Consider the following 17,314-nt stretch of genomic DNA (forward strand, 5'->3'; position numbering starts at 1 on the left):
AGAAAGATTTTTCATGATACTCTACTGTCAACATTAATGTCGGAGAAACATTTTTCAAAGCACAACGGTTGGGAAGTGTCTTTTTGCTGTGGCCCAGATGTGCCCAACAACTGTTTTGACAAGATGAAAGACGACCCCAAACCATATCATTTTGGGTCGGGTTGGGTGCCTCTGTGTCTGTCTGTAGCTAATGTATTTTACTCATAAACAGCTCCTAGGAGCGTTGCAATAGCCTAGTCTGCACAAAGGAAGTGTGTGTGTGTGTGTGTGTGTGTGCATCCAAGATGTGAGTCATATTCATATTTCACCCAAAATAGAATGCAGATGAAACTTTGAAATTACAAAGAGAAATTACCCTCCAACTCTTCTGGGGACCTTGTTATGCCCTCATATACATGACCAAAAGTATGTGGACACCTGCTTGTCGAACATCTCATTCCAAAATCATATAGAGTTGGTCCCCCCTTTGCTAATATAACAGCCTCCACTCTTCTGGGAAGGCTTTCCACTAGATGTTGGAACAATGCTGCGGGGACTTCCTTCCATTTAGCCACAAGAGCATTAGTGAGGTCGGGCACAGATGTTTGGCAATTAGGCCGTGCTCACAGTCGGCGTTCCAATTCATCCCAAAGGTGTTCGATGGGGTTGAGGTCAGGGTTCTGTGCAGGCCAGTCAAGTTCTTCCACACCAATCTCGAAGTTGGAAGCACAGAATTGTATAGAATGTAATTGTATGCTGTAGCGTTAAGATTTCCCTTCACTGGAACTAAGGGGCCTAGCCCGAACCATGAAAAACAGCCCCAGACCATTATTACTCCAAACTTTACAGTTGGCACTATGCATTCAGGCAGGTAGTGTTCTCCTTGCATCCGCCAATTCCAGATTCGTCCGTCAGACTGCCAGATGGTGAAGCATGATTCATCACTCCAGAGAACGCGTTTCCACTGCTACAGAGTCCAATGACGGCGAGCTTTACACCACTCCAGCCGACGCTTGGCGCATGGTGATCTTAGGCTTGTGTGTGGCTGCTCGGAATGGTTCTTGCTCTGACGTTGCTTCCAGAGGCAGTTTGGAACTCGGTAGTGAGTGTTGCAACCGCGGACAGATAATTTTTACGCGCTACGTGCTTCAGCACTCAGCGGTCCCGTTCTGTGAGCTTGTGTGGCCTATCACTTTGCGGCTGAGCTGTTGTTGCTCCTAGACGTTTCCACTTCACTATAACAGCACTTACAGTTGACCGGGGCAGCTCTAGTAGGGCAGACATTTGACAAACTAACTTGTTTTAAAGGTGGCATCCTATGACGGTGCCACGTTGAAAGTCACTGAGCTCTTCAGAAAAGGCCATTCTACTGCCAATGTTTGTCTATGGAGATTGCATGGCGGTGTGCTCGATTTTATACACCCGTCAGCAATGGGTGTGGCTGAAATAGCCGAAACTCCACTAATTTGAAGTGGTGTCCACATACTTTTGTATATATAGTATATGTCTTGAATTTTTGTTTTGTGAATACACGATTTCGTCATGAAATTATAAGGAGACTGTTATCTAAAGCAATATAATCTAATAAGGCAAGTAAAAAGGAAGAATACAGCAAGGATATGTTTGTTTTCAAAGATTACAACAACAGAGTATCACAACAACAGAGCATCACAACAACAGATTATCACAACAACAGATTATCACAACAACAGAGTATCACAACAACAGAGTATCACAACAATGACCATTCATTCTCGCCAATAAAGTTTTGTCCCAATACAGTAATAAAAAATTATAAAAAAACGGGGTACCCAATAAAAGTAAAATGTGAGTGCACTCAATTATCTCGGTTCAGTTCCTACCACGATGTACCAGTCAAATGTCCCTCTATAGAGATGAAGCAACGATGATGATCGTAGAATCTGTACATGATGAGCCTCTGTAGATGGCCAAGTAGTTTGTAGAAGATGGCAGGTGGCGCTGGTGCCGTCGAATCAAAAGGGGGGGTACAAAATGCACATGTAGCGATAGCAAATGCAAAATGCTAAACATTCTAAAATCTAAATGATCATCAATCTCAAAATCATACATGCTTATGTCAATATCCTGACTGGTTTTAGATCGTAAATATCATGTACACCTTAGTTATTCATCAAGACAGGCATAGAATTTAGCTAGCATAAAGCTAACTCACCAGGATTCTCTGTTCATAAGCATCAAAGAAAAATATCCAATTACCCTCAGGTTCAGCTCACTCTGATTATCTAAGCATTCGATTCTTCTGTAGTAGTAAATATATACTTTACAGCTTTGTTTCCAGTAAGTTATCCAAGTTATCAACGTTCAATATTTCTAGGTTTCTTTCTGCTTCAAAGTTCTCAGTTCGTGGGCGCTCTCTCCAAAGGTAAGAGGGAAAAGAGCGAGATCAGCAGGACAGCAAAAGACTTTCAGACACCAGGGGTCGCCAATAAACTCCCAACCCATAGAATATGTCTAAAGAAGTTAGGGACTGCCTTGTTTTGTGAAAACGTTAGGGAATGTCTAGAATAGCATGGGCTGCAGAAGGATACAGCAGCAGTTTCTAAGATCAGTGTCTACATATTGTCTGTGTGGGAACAACCTCAGAGATGTAAACCTTTGTTCATTGAAGTACTTTTGCTATTAAAATGAGTTATAAGGAGAACGGTATTGAGCAATGTTCCACCTTAAAAACCCTCAAGACTTCCATTTCTCAATGAGTTTTCATTTGAATTCATTTCCAGACCCTACTTGAGTTTACAGATTTGCTGTGATTATGCTATGGGCCAGGAAGTCACTGACATTACTATCTTTAATTAACATTTTTAAATTAATAAGACTGAGTTTATGAACTCTTTAGATGAGGAAAAACATCACATTCTGACAACAGTCACTCATAACATTAATATGACTTGGTTTTGAAAGGATGTCTGACACTATTTGAAAAGGTGACACAGGCTTCAATAGCAGTAGAGTTGAAGGCTGTTTCAGTGCTGCCAGTGTGTGTGAATGTGTCCCTATACACCATATGAGTATGCAAATCACAATCACATGTTAGCATTGAGTATAAGTGGCCTTGCATGACATTTTCATATTGAAACAATGTATTTGTGGTAGTGCTCTCCACAGGGAATTTATTGAACCTAACAGCAAACCCACTGGGATTACATCTCTTTAAAAGCCTTAAAATAAGTTCACCCCAACAAAGACATGGAAATACAGTGCCTTGCAAAAGTATTCAGCCCCCTTGTTGTTTTTCCTATTTTGTTGCATTACAACCTGTAATTTAAATTGATTTTTATTTGGATTTCATGTAATGGACATACACAAAATAGTCCAAATTGGTGAAGTGAAATGAAAAAAATAACTTGTTTCAAAAAATTCTAAAAAAGAAATAACGGAAAAGTGGTGCGTGCATATGTATTCACCCCCTTTGCTATGAAGCCCCTAAATAAGATCTGATGCAACCAATTACCTTCAGAAGTCACATAATTAGTTAAACAAAGTCCACCTGTGTGCACTCTATGTGTCACATGATCTCAGTATATATACACCTCTTCTGAAAGGCCCCAGAGTCTGCAACACCACTAAGCAAGGGGCACCATGAAGACCAAGGAGCTCTCCAAACAGTTCAGGAACAAAGTTGTGGAGAAGTACAGATCAGGGTTGGGTTATAAAAAAATATCTGAAACTTTGAACATCCAACGGAGCACCATTAAATCCATTATTATAAAATGTAAAGACTATGGCACCACAACAAACCTGCCAAGAGAGGGCCGCCCACCAAAACTCACGGACATGGCAAGAAGGGCATTAATCAGAGAGGCAACAAAGAGACCAAAAATAACCCTGAAGGAGCTGCAAAGCTCCACAGCAGAGATTGGAGGATTTGTCCATAGGACCACTTTAAGCCGTACACTCCACAGAGCTGGGCTTTACGGAAGAGTGGCCAAATAAAAGCCATTGCTTAAAGAAAAAAATAAGCAAACACGTTTGGTGTTCGCCAAAAGGCATGTGGGAGACTCCCCAAACATATGGAAGAAGGTACTTTGGTCAGATGAGACTAGAATTGAGCTTTTTAGCCATCAAGGAAAACGCTATGTCTGGCGCAAACCCAACACCTCTCATCACCCCGAGAACACCATCCACACAGTGAAGCATGGTGGTGACAGCATCATGCTGTGGGGATGTTTTTCATCTGCAGGAACTGGGAAACTGGTCAGAGTTGAAGGAATGATGGAGGCACTAAATACAGGGAAATACTTGAGGGAAACCTGTTTCAGTCTTCCAGAGATTTGAGACTGGGACAGAGGTTCACCTTCCAGCAGGACAATGACCCTAAGCATACTGCTAAAGCAACACTTGAGTGGTTTAAGGGGAACCATTGAAATGTATTGGAATGGCCTAGTCAAAGCCCAGACCTCAATCCAATTGAGAATCTGTGGTATGACTTAAAGATTGCTGTACACCAGTGGAACCCATCCAACTTGACAAGGAGCTAGAGCAGTTTTGCCTTGAAGAATGGGCAAAAATCCCAGTGGCTATGTGCCAAGCTTATAGAGACATACCCCAAGAGACTTGCAGCTGTAATTGCTGCAAAAGGTGGCTCTACAAAGTATTGACTTGGGGGGGCACGCTAAAGTTTTCTGTTTTTCTGTCTTATTTCTTGTTTGTTTCACAATAAAAAATATTTTGCATCTTCAAAGTGGTAGGCATATTGTGTAAATCAAATGATACAAACCCCCCAAAAATCCATTTTAATTCCAGGTTGGAAGGCAACAAAATAGGAAAAATGCCAAGGGGGGTGAATACTTTCGCAAGCCACTGTATTTCCACATGTTGGAAATCTGTTGTTGAATAGTACACCTTGATTTAATGTGTTTGTGTCAATGCTCTACAAGGAATTTCTTGAACCTGTAGCAGCCAAGCGCACAAACACTGGATCTTATTAAAAGCCTTTAAATAAGTTTAGTGCAACAAAACAGGGAAATAGTTGCTCACGTCGCAAATAATAACATATGGTTTAAAAAATGCATTGGCTGATTGATTTAAACTGTTGTTGAACAGTACACCGTCACCTGACCCATGATGAGATGAGATGCAGCCTCCGGGTCATGATGATATTTTAAAGGTTGACTATTGGGATTCCGTAGTGCAAACTCTCCTGAGTAGCTACCATTTTAATCATGGGAAGAGCTCAGCAGTTCAGCCGTGCGACATGACGTGGGTTGAGGAATGTATTTTTCACTCAGAAACTGCATGGAGGGTTCTATTGGTCTAATTAATATGAGTAGGATGTAAGAGTATTATCAAAGTACGTCACATCCATTTGGGCATGAAACTGGTGCATGAAGCCAGGATACAGAGGAGGTTGTTACTCACTGAAAGACCATACTGATGCCCATAACAAGTAGCCAAAGATAGCCCATAGCTTTAAGGCCCTAACTTGAATGTTATCACTGAAGCAGAAAATCAATGCTGAACTTTTGAAATCTGTGACACTCGTGATTGATGATGCTGCAGTAGGTTGGAAGGCAGCAAAAACAGCACATCCATTTGCACTGGGAATGAGGGAGCTGTTAGAAATGACACATTTTCCGTGTTAACATAATGACTTCTTTCTGTGTCTAAGGAAGTTTTGTCCAATTTTTTTAAACAGATCTATTGAGATAGATTGACCTAAAAGCTTGTAGTATTTATATCGGCAAACCCAAACTTAATTCCAGATTGATCTACCGAAATAGGCAATCTATTTATCTCCTCATGGTTCAACGAATGAACCCTGGAAAGCCTGGCCCCAGATATGTTAGTGTTCCTGCCAACTCCATTGCTGTCATTGTCAAGCCAAACATGGCTGCTCCATAAGGAGTTGGCAAGAGAGCAGAAACAGATTGACATCTAGGCTAAGCCCCAGACATCTTGAGGGAGAATCTGCAGTGTCAAAACTTGAGGCCTACTGGCTGGGTTATGGATATCAAGCTGATGCCAGGCTGAAAGTAGTTTATTCCTGCTGTCTTGTAGAAGGCATTAAATGACACCTTGGCCTGCATATCTAAATGATTAATAAAAGTATGATACAACGTTGATGTTTGCTCAAGGGTTTTACTTTGTATTATTTCTGACCAGTAAAATAATGTGTTGATATTTTGTTTCCTAGGAGATAACAACGGTTGGCCCCATCTTTTTGACAAGTATTTTGGGATGCCCAACATCGACATCGGGACCAAGTCTGATAAATGCTGTAAGTATATGAAAGTTAACCTTTTACTGCAGTGGGCTAAATCAAGGTCACACAGAGTGTTTCTTGGTCTTCAACAAATCTATTTTGTAACAAAAGTATACACCTCACACATGGTTATGGGCTTAAGAAAAATAAGACACCTGTACCATGTCAGATAAAGATATACAGTACCGGTCAAATATTTTAGAACACCTACTCATTTAAGGGTTTTTCTTTATTTTTTACAATTTTCTACATTGTAGAATAATAGTGAAGACATCAAAACTATGAAAAAAACCGGAGTTTCGTAAAAAATATATATATATGTTGATTAATTATGAAATTATGAAATATATGAATAACATTCCACCCATGAGGCCACTAGGTCATTTGACTGCAGGAAAGGGCTACTCAGTGTACTCTGCCTTCCCTTGTTCCAATATCCATTATGCTTATGACAGGTAAGTTGGGTAAAGTGTATTCAAGAACCAATGAGCAAGTATATTAGTGCAGAATGACAACCTACCTACTGGATCTGTAGCTTTGAATAAAACAAATATCCATCCATCTTTTTTGTGGCAGTTTTATGATAACTTCAAAACTCAGTCTAGAGGAACATTTCTTGAAGACTTCTTGAGAGGAATACTACCATGCAAATACCCATATACAGTGCATTCGGAAAGTATTCAGACCCCTTCCCTTTTTCCACATTTTGTTACGTTACAGGCTTATTCTGAAATGGATTAAATGACATTTTCCCTTATTAATCTACATACAATACCCCATAATGACAAAGCGAAAACAGGTTTTTAGACATTTTTGCACATTTATATGAAATTAAAAAATATTCCGACCCTTTGCTATGAGACACGAAATTGAGCTCAGGTACATCCTGTTTCCATTGGTCATCCTTGAGATGTTTCTGCAACTTGATTGTAGTCCACCTGTGGTCAATACAATTGATTGGACATGATTTGGAAAGGCACACACCTGTCTATATAAGGTCCCACAGTTGACAGTGCATTTCAGAGCAAAAACGAAGCCATGAGGTCGAAGGAATGTCCGTAGAGCTCCGAGACAGGATTGTGTCGAGGTACAGATCTGGGGAAGGGTACCAAAACATTTCTGCTGAATTGAAGGTCCCCAAGACCACCGTGGCCTCCATCACTCTTAAATGGAAGAAGTTTGGAACCACCAAGACTCTTCCTAGAGCTGGCTGGCCGGCCAAACTCAGATATCGGGGGAGAAGGGCCTTGGTCAGGTAGGTGACCAAGAACCCGATGGTCACTCTGACAGAGCTCCAGAGTTCCTCTGTGGAGATGGGAGAACCTTCCAGAAGGACAACCATCTCTGCAGCACTCCACCAACCAGGCCTTTATGGTAGAGTGGCCAGACGGAAGCCACTAGTAAGTAAAAGGCACATGACAGCCTGCTTGGAGTTTGCCAAAAGGCACCCAAAGGACTCAGATCATGAGAAACAAGATTCTCTGGTCTGATGAAACCAAGATTGAACTCTTTGGCCTGAATACCAAGCGTCACGTCTGGAGGAAACCTGGCACCATCCCTACGGTGAAGCATGGTTGTGGCAGAATCATGCTGTGGGGATGTTTTCAGTGGCAGGGACTGGGAGTCTAGTCAGGATCGAGGGAAAGTTGAACGGAGCAAAGTACAGAGAGATCCTTGATGAAAACCTGCTCCAGAGCGCTCAGGACCTCAGACTGGGGCGAAGGTTCACCTTCCAACAGGACAACAACCCTAAGCACACAGCCAAGACAATGCAGGAGTGGTACAAGTCTCTGAATGTCCTTGAGTGGCCCAGCCAGAGCCCAGACTTGAACCCGATCTAACATCTCTGGAGAAACCTGAAAATAGCTGTGCAGTGACACTCCCCATCCAACCTGACAGAGCTTGAGAGGATCTGCAGAGAAGAATGGGAGAAACTCCCCAAATACAGGTGTGCCAAGCTTGTAGCGTCATACCCAAAAAGACTCTAGGCTGTAATCGCTGCCAAATGTGCTTCAGCAAAGTTCTGAGTAAAGGGTCTGAATACTTATGTAAATGTGATATTTCAGTTTTGTATTTTTAATAAATGTGCTAATATTTCTAAAAACAAGTTTTTGCTTTGTCATTATGGGATATTGTGTGTAGATTGGTGAGGGAAAAATCAACTTAATCAATTTTAGAATAAGGCTGTAACGTAACAAAATGTGGAAGTCAAGGGGGTCTGAATACTTTCCGAATGCACTGTACTGTGGGTGTATCTTCTGCTGATTCACAGTGAATTGTATATTCACTTCATATTATTTATTGGACATCCATGTAATGTTTGTCTAGGCTGAATTATGTTCATAGACTTTGTGATTAAAAAACAGTTATGCAGACAGTGAAAGCAATTACATTGGCAATTATAATAATAATAATAATAATAATAATAATAATAATAACCTGTCGCACATGCTTAATAATTGTTTACTACACATATTTTAGTTTATGTAGATTTAGAAGCTGTTAAGACTCATAAAGTGAATGTAGTATCAGAGATCTTGAATGGTTCTCTTTTTCTTGACGTTGTAACCTCCACTGAGGGTATCTTATAATAATAATAATAATAATATGCCATTTAGCAGACGCTTTTATCCAAAGCGACTTACAGTCATGTGTGCATACATTTTAACGTATTATCTTAGAGTATGTAGGCTACTTTAGTGAAGTCATCAACATTCAACTTTTCTTCTCAAGTTTGAGTCCAAGTGTTTTATACTTATAATACAAATATTAAACAGTTTAAAAGTTTGAGTCTGTAAAGGGGATTTTCAGGTGAATACAAGAGAAGAGGGTTCTCGGAACAAGTCAATCATAAATAAATTATGTTTAATACAAGTTGCAACAGGGAGACAACCTCCAGCATAGAAAAGTCTAACGTTATTATGAAACTACAGGATGATAATGTGATATGGCATGAGAAATACCTTTACTGTGATATATTCGAGCGATATCAGTATCATATTGCACTGACTGCATCTATAAGTTGCTATGAATGTCTATAACAAGCTGCTTCAAGTAAAATGTTACTGTTACATCATCGTTAAAGGTAGAGTCAGTGATTCACCTGATTCACAAAGTAAACAGCAATATCAAGCCGACTTCCGTAAAAGCGTTGCAACAGAGTAAAGCACACCTCACAGAAATGCTTTGTGATTGCATTGTCTTGCATCACGCTTGAATTTAAATGTACTTTTTTTCCATACTCAAGTCATGTCATGTACCACTGACTCCAAATCCAATTCCCTGCAAACAAGAATACAAGTTCTGCAATATTGCTACCCGATTCTTTTTTATTTATTTAACCAGGCAAGTCAATTAAGAACACATAATGATTTACAATGACGGCTTGGCAAGAGGCAAAAGGCCTCCTGTGGGGATGGGGTCTGGGATAAAATAATTTTAACAAAAAACGATGTAAGACAAAACAGACAACACAGACAGAAGACTCTGACAACAGCACAAACACAACAGCAAACAAACGTGGATGTGTGTGTGTGCGTGCAGGCATGTGTGTGAAGTAAAACAACATGCTTCCTTACATACTGCAACGCAAACTAGTGACATCGGGTGACAACTAGAAACAACTACAGTATGTCTCAACAACCTGTTCATCTATTTGTCCTTTAAACTCCTCCAGGGACACCATGTCCTGGAGTTTTAGGTTGGCTTAGAGGGAATTCCAAGACCAGGGGGCTGAGTAATGAAATGACCTTTTTCCATGCTTTGTGCAAATTTTCAGGACTATTAGCATAAAACAAGATTGAGCTTGTATGTGTTTTCATTTCGAGCTAGAAGAGAGGATTACCTGTCCTTTTGTCACAGACTGAAGACCCAAGTAGTAAGAATGTATCATTGTGGGTTTATCCCATTGATTTGGCCTGAACAGCCTTGCATTCTCAACCCACTTGTATGAAGTTCCTCTCAGAAGTTCCTCTCAGTGGTTATAGCTATAGTGAAACATGCATTTTTGCACTCAAAATAGATGTTGAGCCATCCCTATAGAATAGGCTATTTCAAACATCTCATGGCAACCATTTCCATTGAAATGACACAATACAAACTATTCCCATTTATACTGAAAAAATATATAAACGCAACATGCAACAATTTCTAATAATTTACTGAATTACAGTTCATATAAGGAAATCAGTAAATAATAAATTAATTAATTAGGCCCTAATCTATGGATTTCACATGATTGGGAATACAGACATGCATCTGTTGGTCACAGATATCTTAGAAAAAAGGTAGGGGCGTGGATCAGAAAACCAGTCAGTATCTGGTGTGACCACCATTTTCCTCATGCAGCTGGATCTCGTCACGATATCTCTGTGCATTCAAATTGCCATCGATAAAATTCAGTTGTGTTCGTTGTCCGTAGCTTATGCCTGCCCATACCATAACCCCACCGCCACAATGGGGCAAATTCTCTAAAACAACATTGGAGGCGACATATAGAAGAGAAATGAACATAAAATTATCTGGCAACAGCTCTGGTGGACACACCTGCAGTCAGCATGCCAATTACACGCCCCCTCAAAACTTGAGACATCTGTGGCATTGTGTTGTGTAACAAAACTGCACATTTGAGATTTGCCTTTTATTGTCCCCAGCACAAGGTGCACCTGTGTAATGATCATGCTGCTTAAACAGCTTCTTGATATGCCACACCTGTCAGGTGGATGGATTATCTTGGCAAAGGAGAAATGCACACTAACAGGGATGTAAACAAATGTGTCCACAAAATTTGAGAGAAATAAGCTTTTTGTGCGTGTGGAACATTTCTGGGATATTTTATTTCAGCTCATTGAACATGGGACAAACACTTTACATTTTTGATCAGTGTAGCTTTCCTATTGGGCTAACTTAGCAGCAGCTCCTTCTTGGGGTCCGCATTAAATGAATTCATATTATTACACACTCAGGTTTGAAAGACCACACAAAGGTTTATCAATTGTTATTGTCTTGAAGTGATATGGTCAAATATGGCTTTTTTCAATGAACATTAGAACAAAACGGTCATAAACTATGATAGAAATGAACAATGAATGGACTCCACCACTGTCTGGAGCAGTATGACTCCTTCAGTTGTTTTACCTTCAATAGGCCCCAAAATCTAATCGAATCATGTTCATTACTTTTGGGCATGGATATGAAGATGGATATTGCTTCTCTGGATGTTTCAAAGTAAAAGTATTTATTGGGACATAATTATGTATTTAGTTGTTGCCAATCAGTGCACAATGCAAAATGTCACGGCAACAGAAATGAGTTTTCATCATTAATAGATGATAAGAGTATCACATTTAAATTAGGCCTTTCATCAGATGTCCATATAGCACTCTGTGTAGGATATGGGGCGTGCTCATCTACAATTAGTGCTCTTCAAAAGTATTTGACAGAAAAACACAATCCTAGGCCATTTGCTCTCTCCACATCCATTTCATGCTAAATGTGAGACACAGTTATGTTTCACATTTCATTGTTATATAAAAGTATGTTCTTTAACATCGTTTTATACCATCAATCTGCCTACAATGATAGACTTTCCCTTTCGCTCATTTTCTCCGGAATCTGTTGTGGTGTTGTCAGTGGCGATTTTAGCATGTAAATCTTGGTGTGGCAAACTCAATTATATATATTTTTTATGCATGCCAGAAAAGCCACTACACAACACAACACAACACAACACTAAACAATACATTAGTTGCACTATAACGGTGACAAAGAGTGCCCACAAACTGTTAGTATAAGCAAGTGCAAGCAAACGAGCTGCAACGAGGTAGGCTTATTCGTTCAGCACTTTCAAAATGGACACCAACAGAAATTCAGATAGATGCCTCCTGAGTGGTGCAGCGGTCTAAGGAACTGCATCGCAGTGCTTGAGGCGTCACTACAGACCCGGGTTCGATCCCAGGCTGTGTCACAGCCGGTTGCGACAAGTAGACCCATGAGGCGGCGCAAAATTGGCCTAGTGCCGTCCGGGTTAGGGGAGGGTTTGGCCGGCAGGGATGTCCTTGTCCCATCGTGCTCTAGCGACTCCTTGTGGCGGGCTGGGTGCATAGACGCTGACTTCGGTTGCCAGTTGTACGGTGTTTCCTCCAACACATTGGTGCGGCTGGCTTTCGGGTTAAGTGAGCAGTCTGTCAAGAAGCAGTGCGGCTTGGCAGGGTTGTGTTTCGGAGGACGGGAGTTGCAGTGATTGGACAGGACTGTAACTACCAATTGGATATCCCGAAATTGGGGTAAAAAGTACATAAAATAAAAATAGATTCAGATAGATGTTTGTTCAGAAAAATTCTGCAAGATGTTGAGGCCTCAACTTTACTCTTCTTTAAGTCACCACACAGATGTACAAACTATGGCATAAGGGAACGATGAGCGCATAAGAGGCAATCCGTAATTTCGATTAAGACATTAATGAACAAGCTAAGATGGACGTGCCTTGCAAAAGTATTCATCCCCCTTGGTGTCTTTCCTATTTTGTTGCATTACAACCTGTAATTTAAATTGATTTTTATTTGGATATCATGTAATGGACATACACAAAATAGTCCAAATTGGTGAAGTGAAATTAATTTTCTTTTGCAAAAAAACTATACAAAATAAATAACGGAAAAGTGGTGCGTGCATATGTATTCATCCCCTTTGCTATGAAGCCCCTAAATAAGGTCTGGTGCAACCAATTACCTTCAGAAGTCACAAAATTAGTTCAATAAAGTCCACCTGTGCAATCTAAGTGTCACATGATCTCAGTATATATACACCTGTTCTGAAAGGCCCCAGAGTCTGCAAAACCACTAAGCAAGGGGCACCACCAAGCAAGCGACACCATGAAGACCAAGGAGCTCTCCAAACAGGTCAGGGACAAAGTTGTGGAGAAGTACAGATCAGGGTTGGGTTATAAAATAATATCCGAAACTTTGAACATCCCACGGAGCACCATTAAATCCATTATAAAAAAATGGAAAGAATATGGCACCACAACAAACCTGCCAAGAGAGGGCTGCCCACCAAAACTCACGGACCAGGCAAGGAGAGCATTAATCAGAGAGGCAACAAAGAGACCAAAGATAACCCTGAAGGAGCTGCAAAGCTCCACAGCGGAGATTGGAGTATCTGTCCATAGGACCACTTTAAGCCGGACACTCCACAGAGCTGGGCTTTACGGAAGAGTGGCCAGAAAAAAGCCATTGCTTAAAGAAAAAAATAAGCAAACACGTTTGGTGTTCGCCAAAAGGCATGTTGGAGACTCCCCAAACATATGGAAGAAGGTACTCTGGTCAGATGAGACTAAAGTTGAGCTTTATGGCCATCAAGGAAAGCGCTATGTCTGGCGCAAACCCAACACCTCTCATCACCCCGAGAACAAGCTGTGGGGATGTTTTTCATCAGCAGGGACTGGGAAACTGGTCAGAATTGAAGGAATGATGGATGGCGCAAAATACAGGGAAATTGTTGAGGGAAACCTGTTTCAGTCTTCCAGAGATTTGAGACTGGGACGGAGGTTCACCTTCCAGCAGGACAATGACCCTAAGCATACTGCTAAAGCAACACTTGAGTGGTTTAAGGGGAACCATTTAAATGTCTTGGAATGGCCTAGTCAAAGCCCAGACCTCAATCCAATTGAGAATCTGTGGTATGACTTAAAGATTGATGTACACCTGCAAAACCCATCCAACTTGACAAGGAGCTGGAGCAGTTTTGCCTTGAAGAATGGGCAAAAATCCCAGTGGCTAGATGTGCCAAGCTTATAGAGACATACCCCAAGAGACTTGCAGCTGTAATTGCTGCAAAAGGTGGCTCTACCATGTATTGACTTTGGGGGGTGAATAGTTATACACGCTCAAGTTTTCAGTTTTTTTGTCTTATTTCTTGTTTGTTTCACCCAAAAATGTATTTTGCATCTTCAAAGTGGTAGGCATGTTGTGTAAATCAAATGATACAAACCCCACAAAAATCCATTTTAATTCCAGGTTGTAAGGCAACAAAACAGGGAAAATGCCATTTTGTTCAGCACTTTTGAAATGTACAGCGACATAATTCTGAAAATAGGCCGTTCTTACAGTATTCTCCCTGTACACCTAGTCAGAACCGTAGGATAAATAAAGGGTGGGCAGCCCTCTCTAAGCAGACAAAGAAAGCTCTTACAGTATTCGATGATGACATTTCTGGCTATAGGCTACATGTGCACCACCAAGTCAGAACAGTAGGCTAAATTCTGACGGTGAAAGGGACCAAATTATTAGGGTGACGCACATGAGCTACTAACAGCTTACTACACAACGTACACTTAGTATTACTGTCTTAGCTACAGTATACATATCTCCCTGGCATATTACATAATTTATACAGCAGCATACAATACATTTTGGGACTCACCGTTGTTGTGCTGTGCTCACTTGAACAGGAAGGTGGCGCGACGGTCCTTCTTGTGGGCAAATTTTGTCATCAAAGTCTGGTATTCTCTGGATTAATGGTGCTTTCAACACAACTGGGAACTCAGAAAAAAAACAAGGTTGAATCATGACATCAGTGATCTTCAGGTCGGAGATCTAGAAAGTGCCCGAGTTCCCGACTTGGAATTCCGATTTGGATGACCGTTCAAAACTTATTTTCTCAGTCGGAACTTTGCCCCACCTATTTTAATGCAGGACAATAAATTCAAGTTTTGTAGCTTTACTGTAATTAATTTCTGTGAGGATAGATTACTTCTACCTAGATATTATAGGAGTCACATGTAACATTTTAGCAATATATTTTTTTAAATAACATGGTTTAGCAATGCCTAATCTCCCGTGGGCAGATTATGTGTGTAGACCAAAGAATCTGCAGGCACTGAATGGGATGCGTGAGGTAATGAGCAGCATTGGGGTAGGGGTAAGTCATAACCTACACTTGTGTTTTGTTTTTTACATATTGATAGCCCGAGTCGTTCAAGGAATTCGGGACATGGGTGACTAGTTAACGTTTGTTTGGCTCTCTCTGTGTGTTCGTGCCGTGAAAGGAGGGGTTCTTCTTTGTCTGAAAGCAATGGCTAGCTAGTTTGCTAACTATTCTAGCTAACTAACTGGCTGAATAAGTTGACGACGGACTCGCTCAAGCTGTCGGGACTAACCCACAACGTTAGACACGGACACGAACGATCTGCTTGCGTGTTGATACACTGGTGGTTTGTTGTGGCCGAGTATTGGCGCTAAACCGTGTTGTTGGAGACCGGCATGCTAGCTGGCTGTGGCGTCTTATGGCGAGGTGCCCGGACGTTTTTCACGGAATAATACTGCACCTAGTTAGCTAGCTGAATAAACTAAGTTAGTCTATTCCTAGAAAACATTGAACCGCTGTAGTTTACAACAATTATAGTTTCTGAGGTGGAAGTTGGGAGAGTTATTTTTGGGAGTTGTGGTGAGGGAGGCCCCGCTCTCTCCTTTCCCAGATGTTTAGTTCATTTCATTCCGATCTACTCTGCATTATTGTAGCCATCTGCTGCAGCCTGTCAACTATGCCTCTGCCTATCCCTGTTCTCTCCTCTCCGCACAGGCTACACAAACGCCTCACACCGCGTGGCTGCTGCCTCTCTAACCTGGTGGTCCCTGCACGCACGACCCACGTGGAGTTCCAGGTCTCAGGCAGCCTCTGGAACTGCCGTTCTGCTGCCAACAAGGCAGAGTTCATCTCAGCCTATGCTACCCTCCAGTCCCTCGAGTTCTTGGCGCTGACGGAAACATGGATTACCACTGAAAACACTGCTACTCCTGCTGCTCTCTCCTCGTCTGACCATGTGTTCTCGCATACCCCGAGAGCATCTGGTCAGCGGGGTGGTGGCACAGGAATCCTCATCTCTCCCAAGTGGACATTCTCAATTTTTCCCCTGACCCATCTGTCTATCTCTTCATTTGAATTCCATGCTGTCACAGTCACTAGCCCATTTAAGCTTAATATCCTTGTCATCTATCGCCCTCCAGGTTCTATCGCCCTCATTTCTCTCTGCCTCCTTCTTTCCACTCCTCTCCTCTTTTGACCTCACACTCTCACCGTCCCCCCTACTCACAAGACAGGCAATACGCTTGACCTCATCTTTACTAGATGCTGTTGTTCTACTAATCTCACTGCAACTCCCCTCCAAGTCTCCGACCACTACTTTGTATCCTTTTCTCTCTCCCTCTCCTCCAACACTACTCACTCTGCCCCTACACAGATGGTAATGCGCCGTCGCAACCTTCGCTCTCTCTCTCCCGCTACTCTCTCCTCTTCCATCCTATCATCTCTTCCCTCTGCTCAATCCTTCTCCCTCCAATCTCCTGATTCTGCCTCCTCAACCCTCCTATCCTCCCTTTCTGCATCCTTTGACTCTCTATGTCCCCTATCCTCCCGACCGGCTCGGTCCTCCCCTCCAGCTCCGTGGCTTGATGACTCATTGCGAGCTCACAGAACAGAGCTCCGGGCAGCTGAGCGGAAATGGAAGAAAACTAGACTCCCTGCGGACCTGGCATCTTTTCACTCCCTCCTCTCTACATTTTCTTCATCTGTTTCTGCTGCTAAGGCCACTTTCTACCACTCTAAATTCCAAGCATCTGCCTCTAACCCTAGGAAGCTCTTTGCCACATTCTCCTCCCTGCTGAATCCCCCCCTCCTCCCTCTCTGTGGATGACTTCGTCAACCATTTTGAAAAGAAGGTTGACGACATCCGATCCTCGTTTGTTAAGTAAAATGACACTGCTGGTCCTGCTCACACTGCCCTACCCTATGCTTTGACTTCTTTCTCCCCTCTCTCTCCAGATAAAATCTTGCGACTTGTGACGGCAGGCCGCCCAACAACCTGCCCGCTTGACCCTATCCCCTCCTCTCTTCTCCAGACCATCTCCGGTGACCTTCTCCCTTACCTCACCTCGCTGATCAACTCATCCTTGACCGCTGGCTATGTCCCTTCCGTCTTCAAGAGAGCGAGAGTTGCACCCCTTCTCAAAAAACCAACACTCGATCCCTCTGATGTCAACAACTACAGACCAGTATCCCTTCTTTCTTTTCTCTCCAAAACTATTGAGCGTGCCG

The 17,314-nt window shown here is 42.0% G+C and overlaps 1 protein-coding gene across 1 annotated transcript in view; it reads left to right on the forward strand.

The window, feature by feature from the left end:
- Positions 1 to 17,314, forward strand: part of rxfp1 (relaxin family peptide receptor 1) — an 87,968-nt gene that overhangs the window by 44,186 nt on the left and 26,468 nt on the right. Inside the window, exon 3 of the mRNA XM_041850429.1 lies at positions 6,155 to 6,238. Coding sequence (XP_041706363.1) covers positions 6,155 to 6,238 — 84 coding nt within the window. The remainder of the gene's footprint in view (positions 1 to 6,154; positions 6,239 to 17,314) is intronic.

Source organism: Coregonus clupeaformis, chromosome 3 (assembly GCF_020615455.1).
Source record: "Coregonus clupeaformis isolate EN_2021a chromosome 3, ASM2061545v1, whole genome shotgun sequence".
In the NCBI taxonomy this organism is placed as follows: Eukaryota; Metazoa; Chordata; class Actinopteri; order Salmoniformes; family Salmonidae; genus Coregonus; species Coregonus clupeaformis.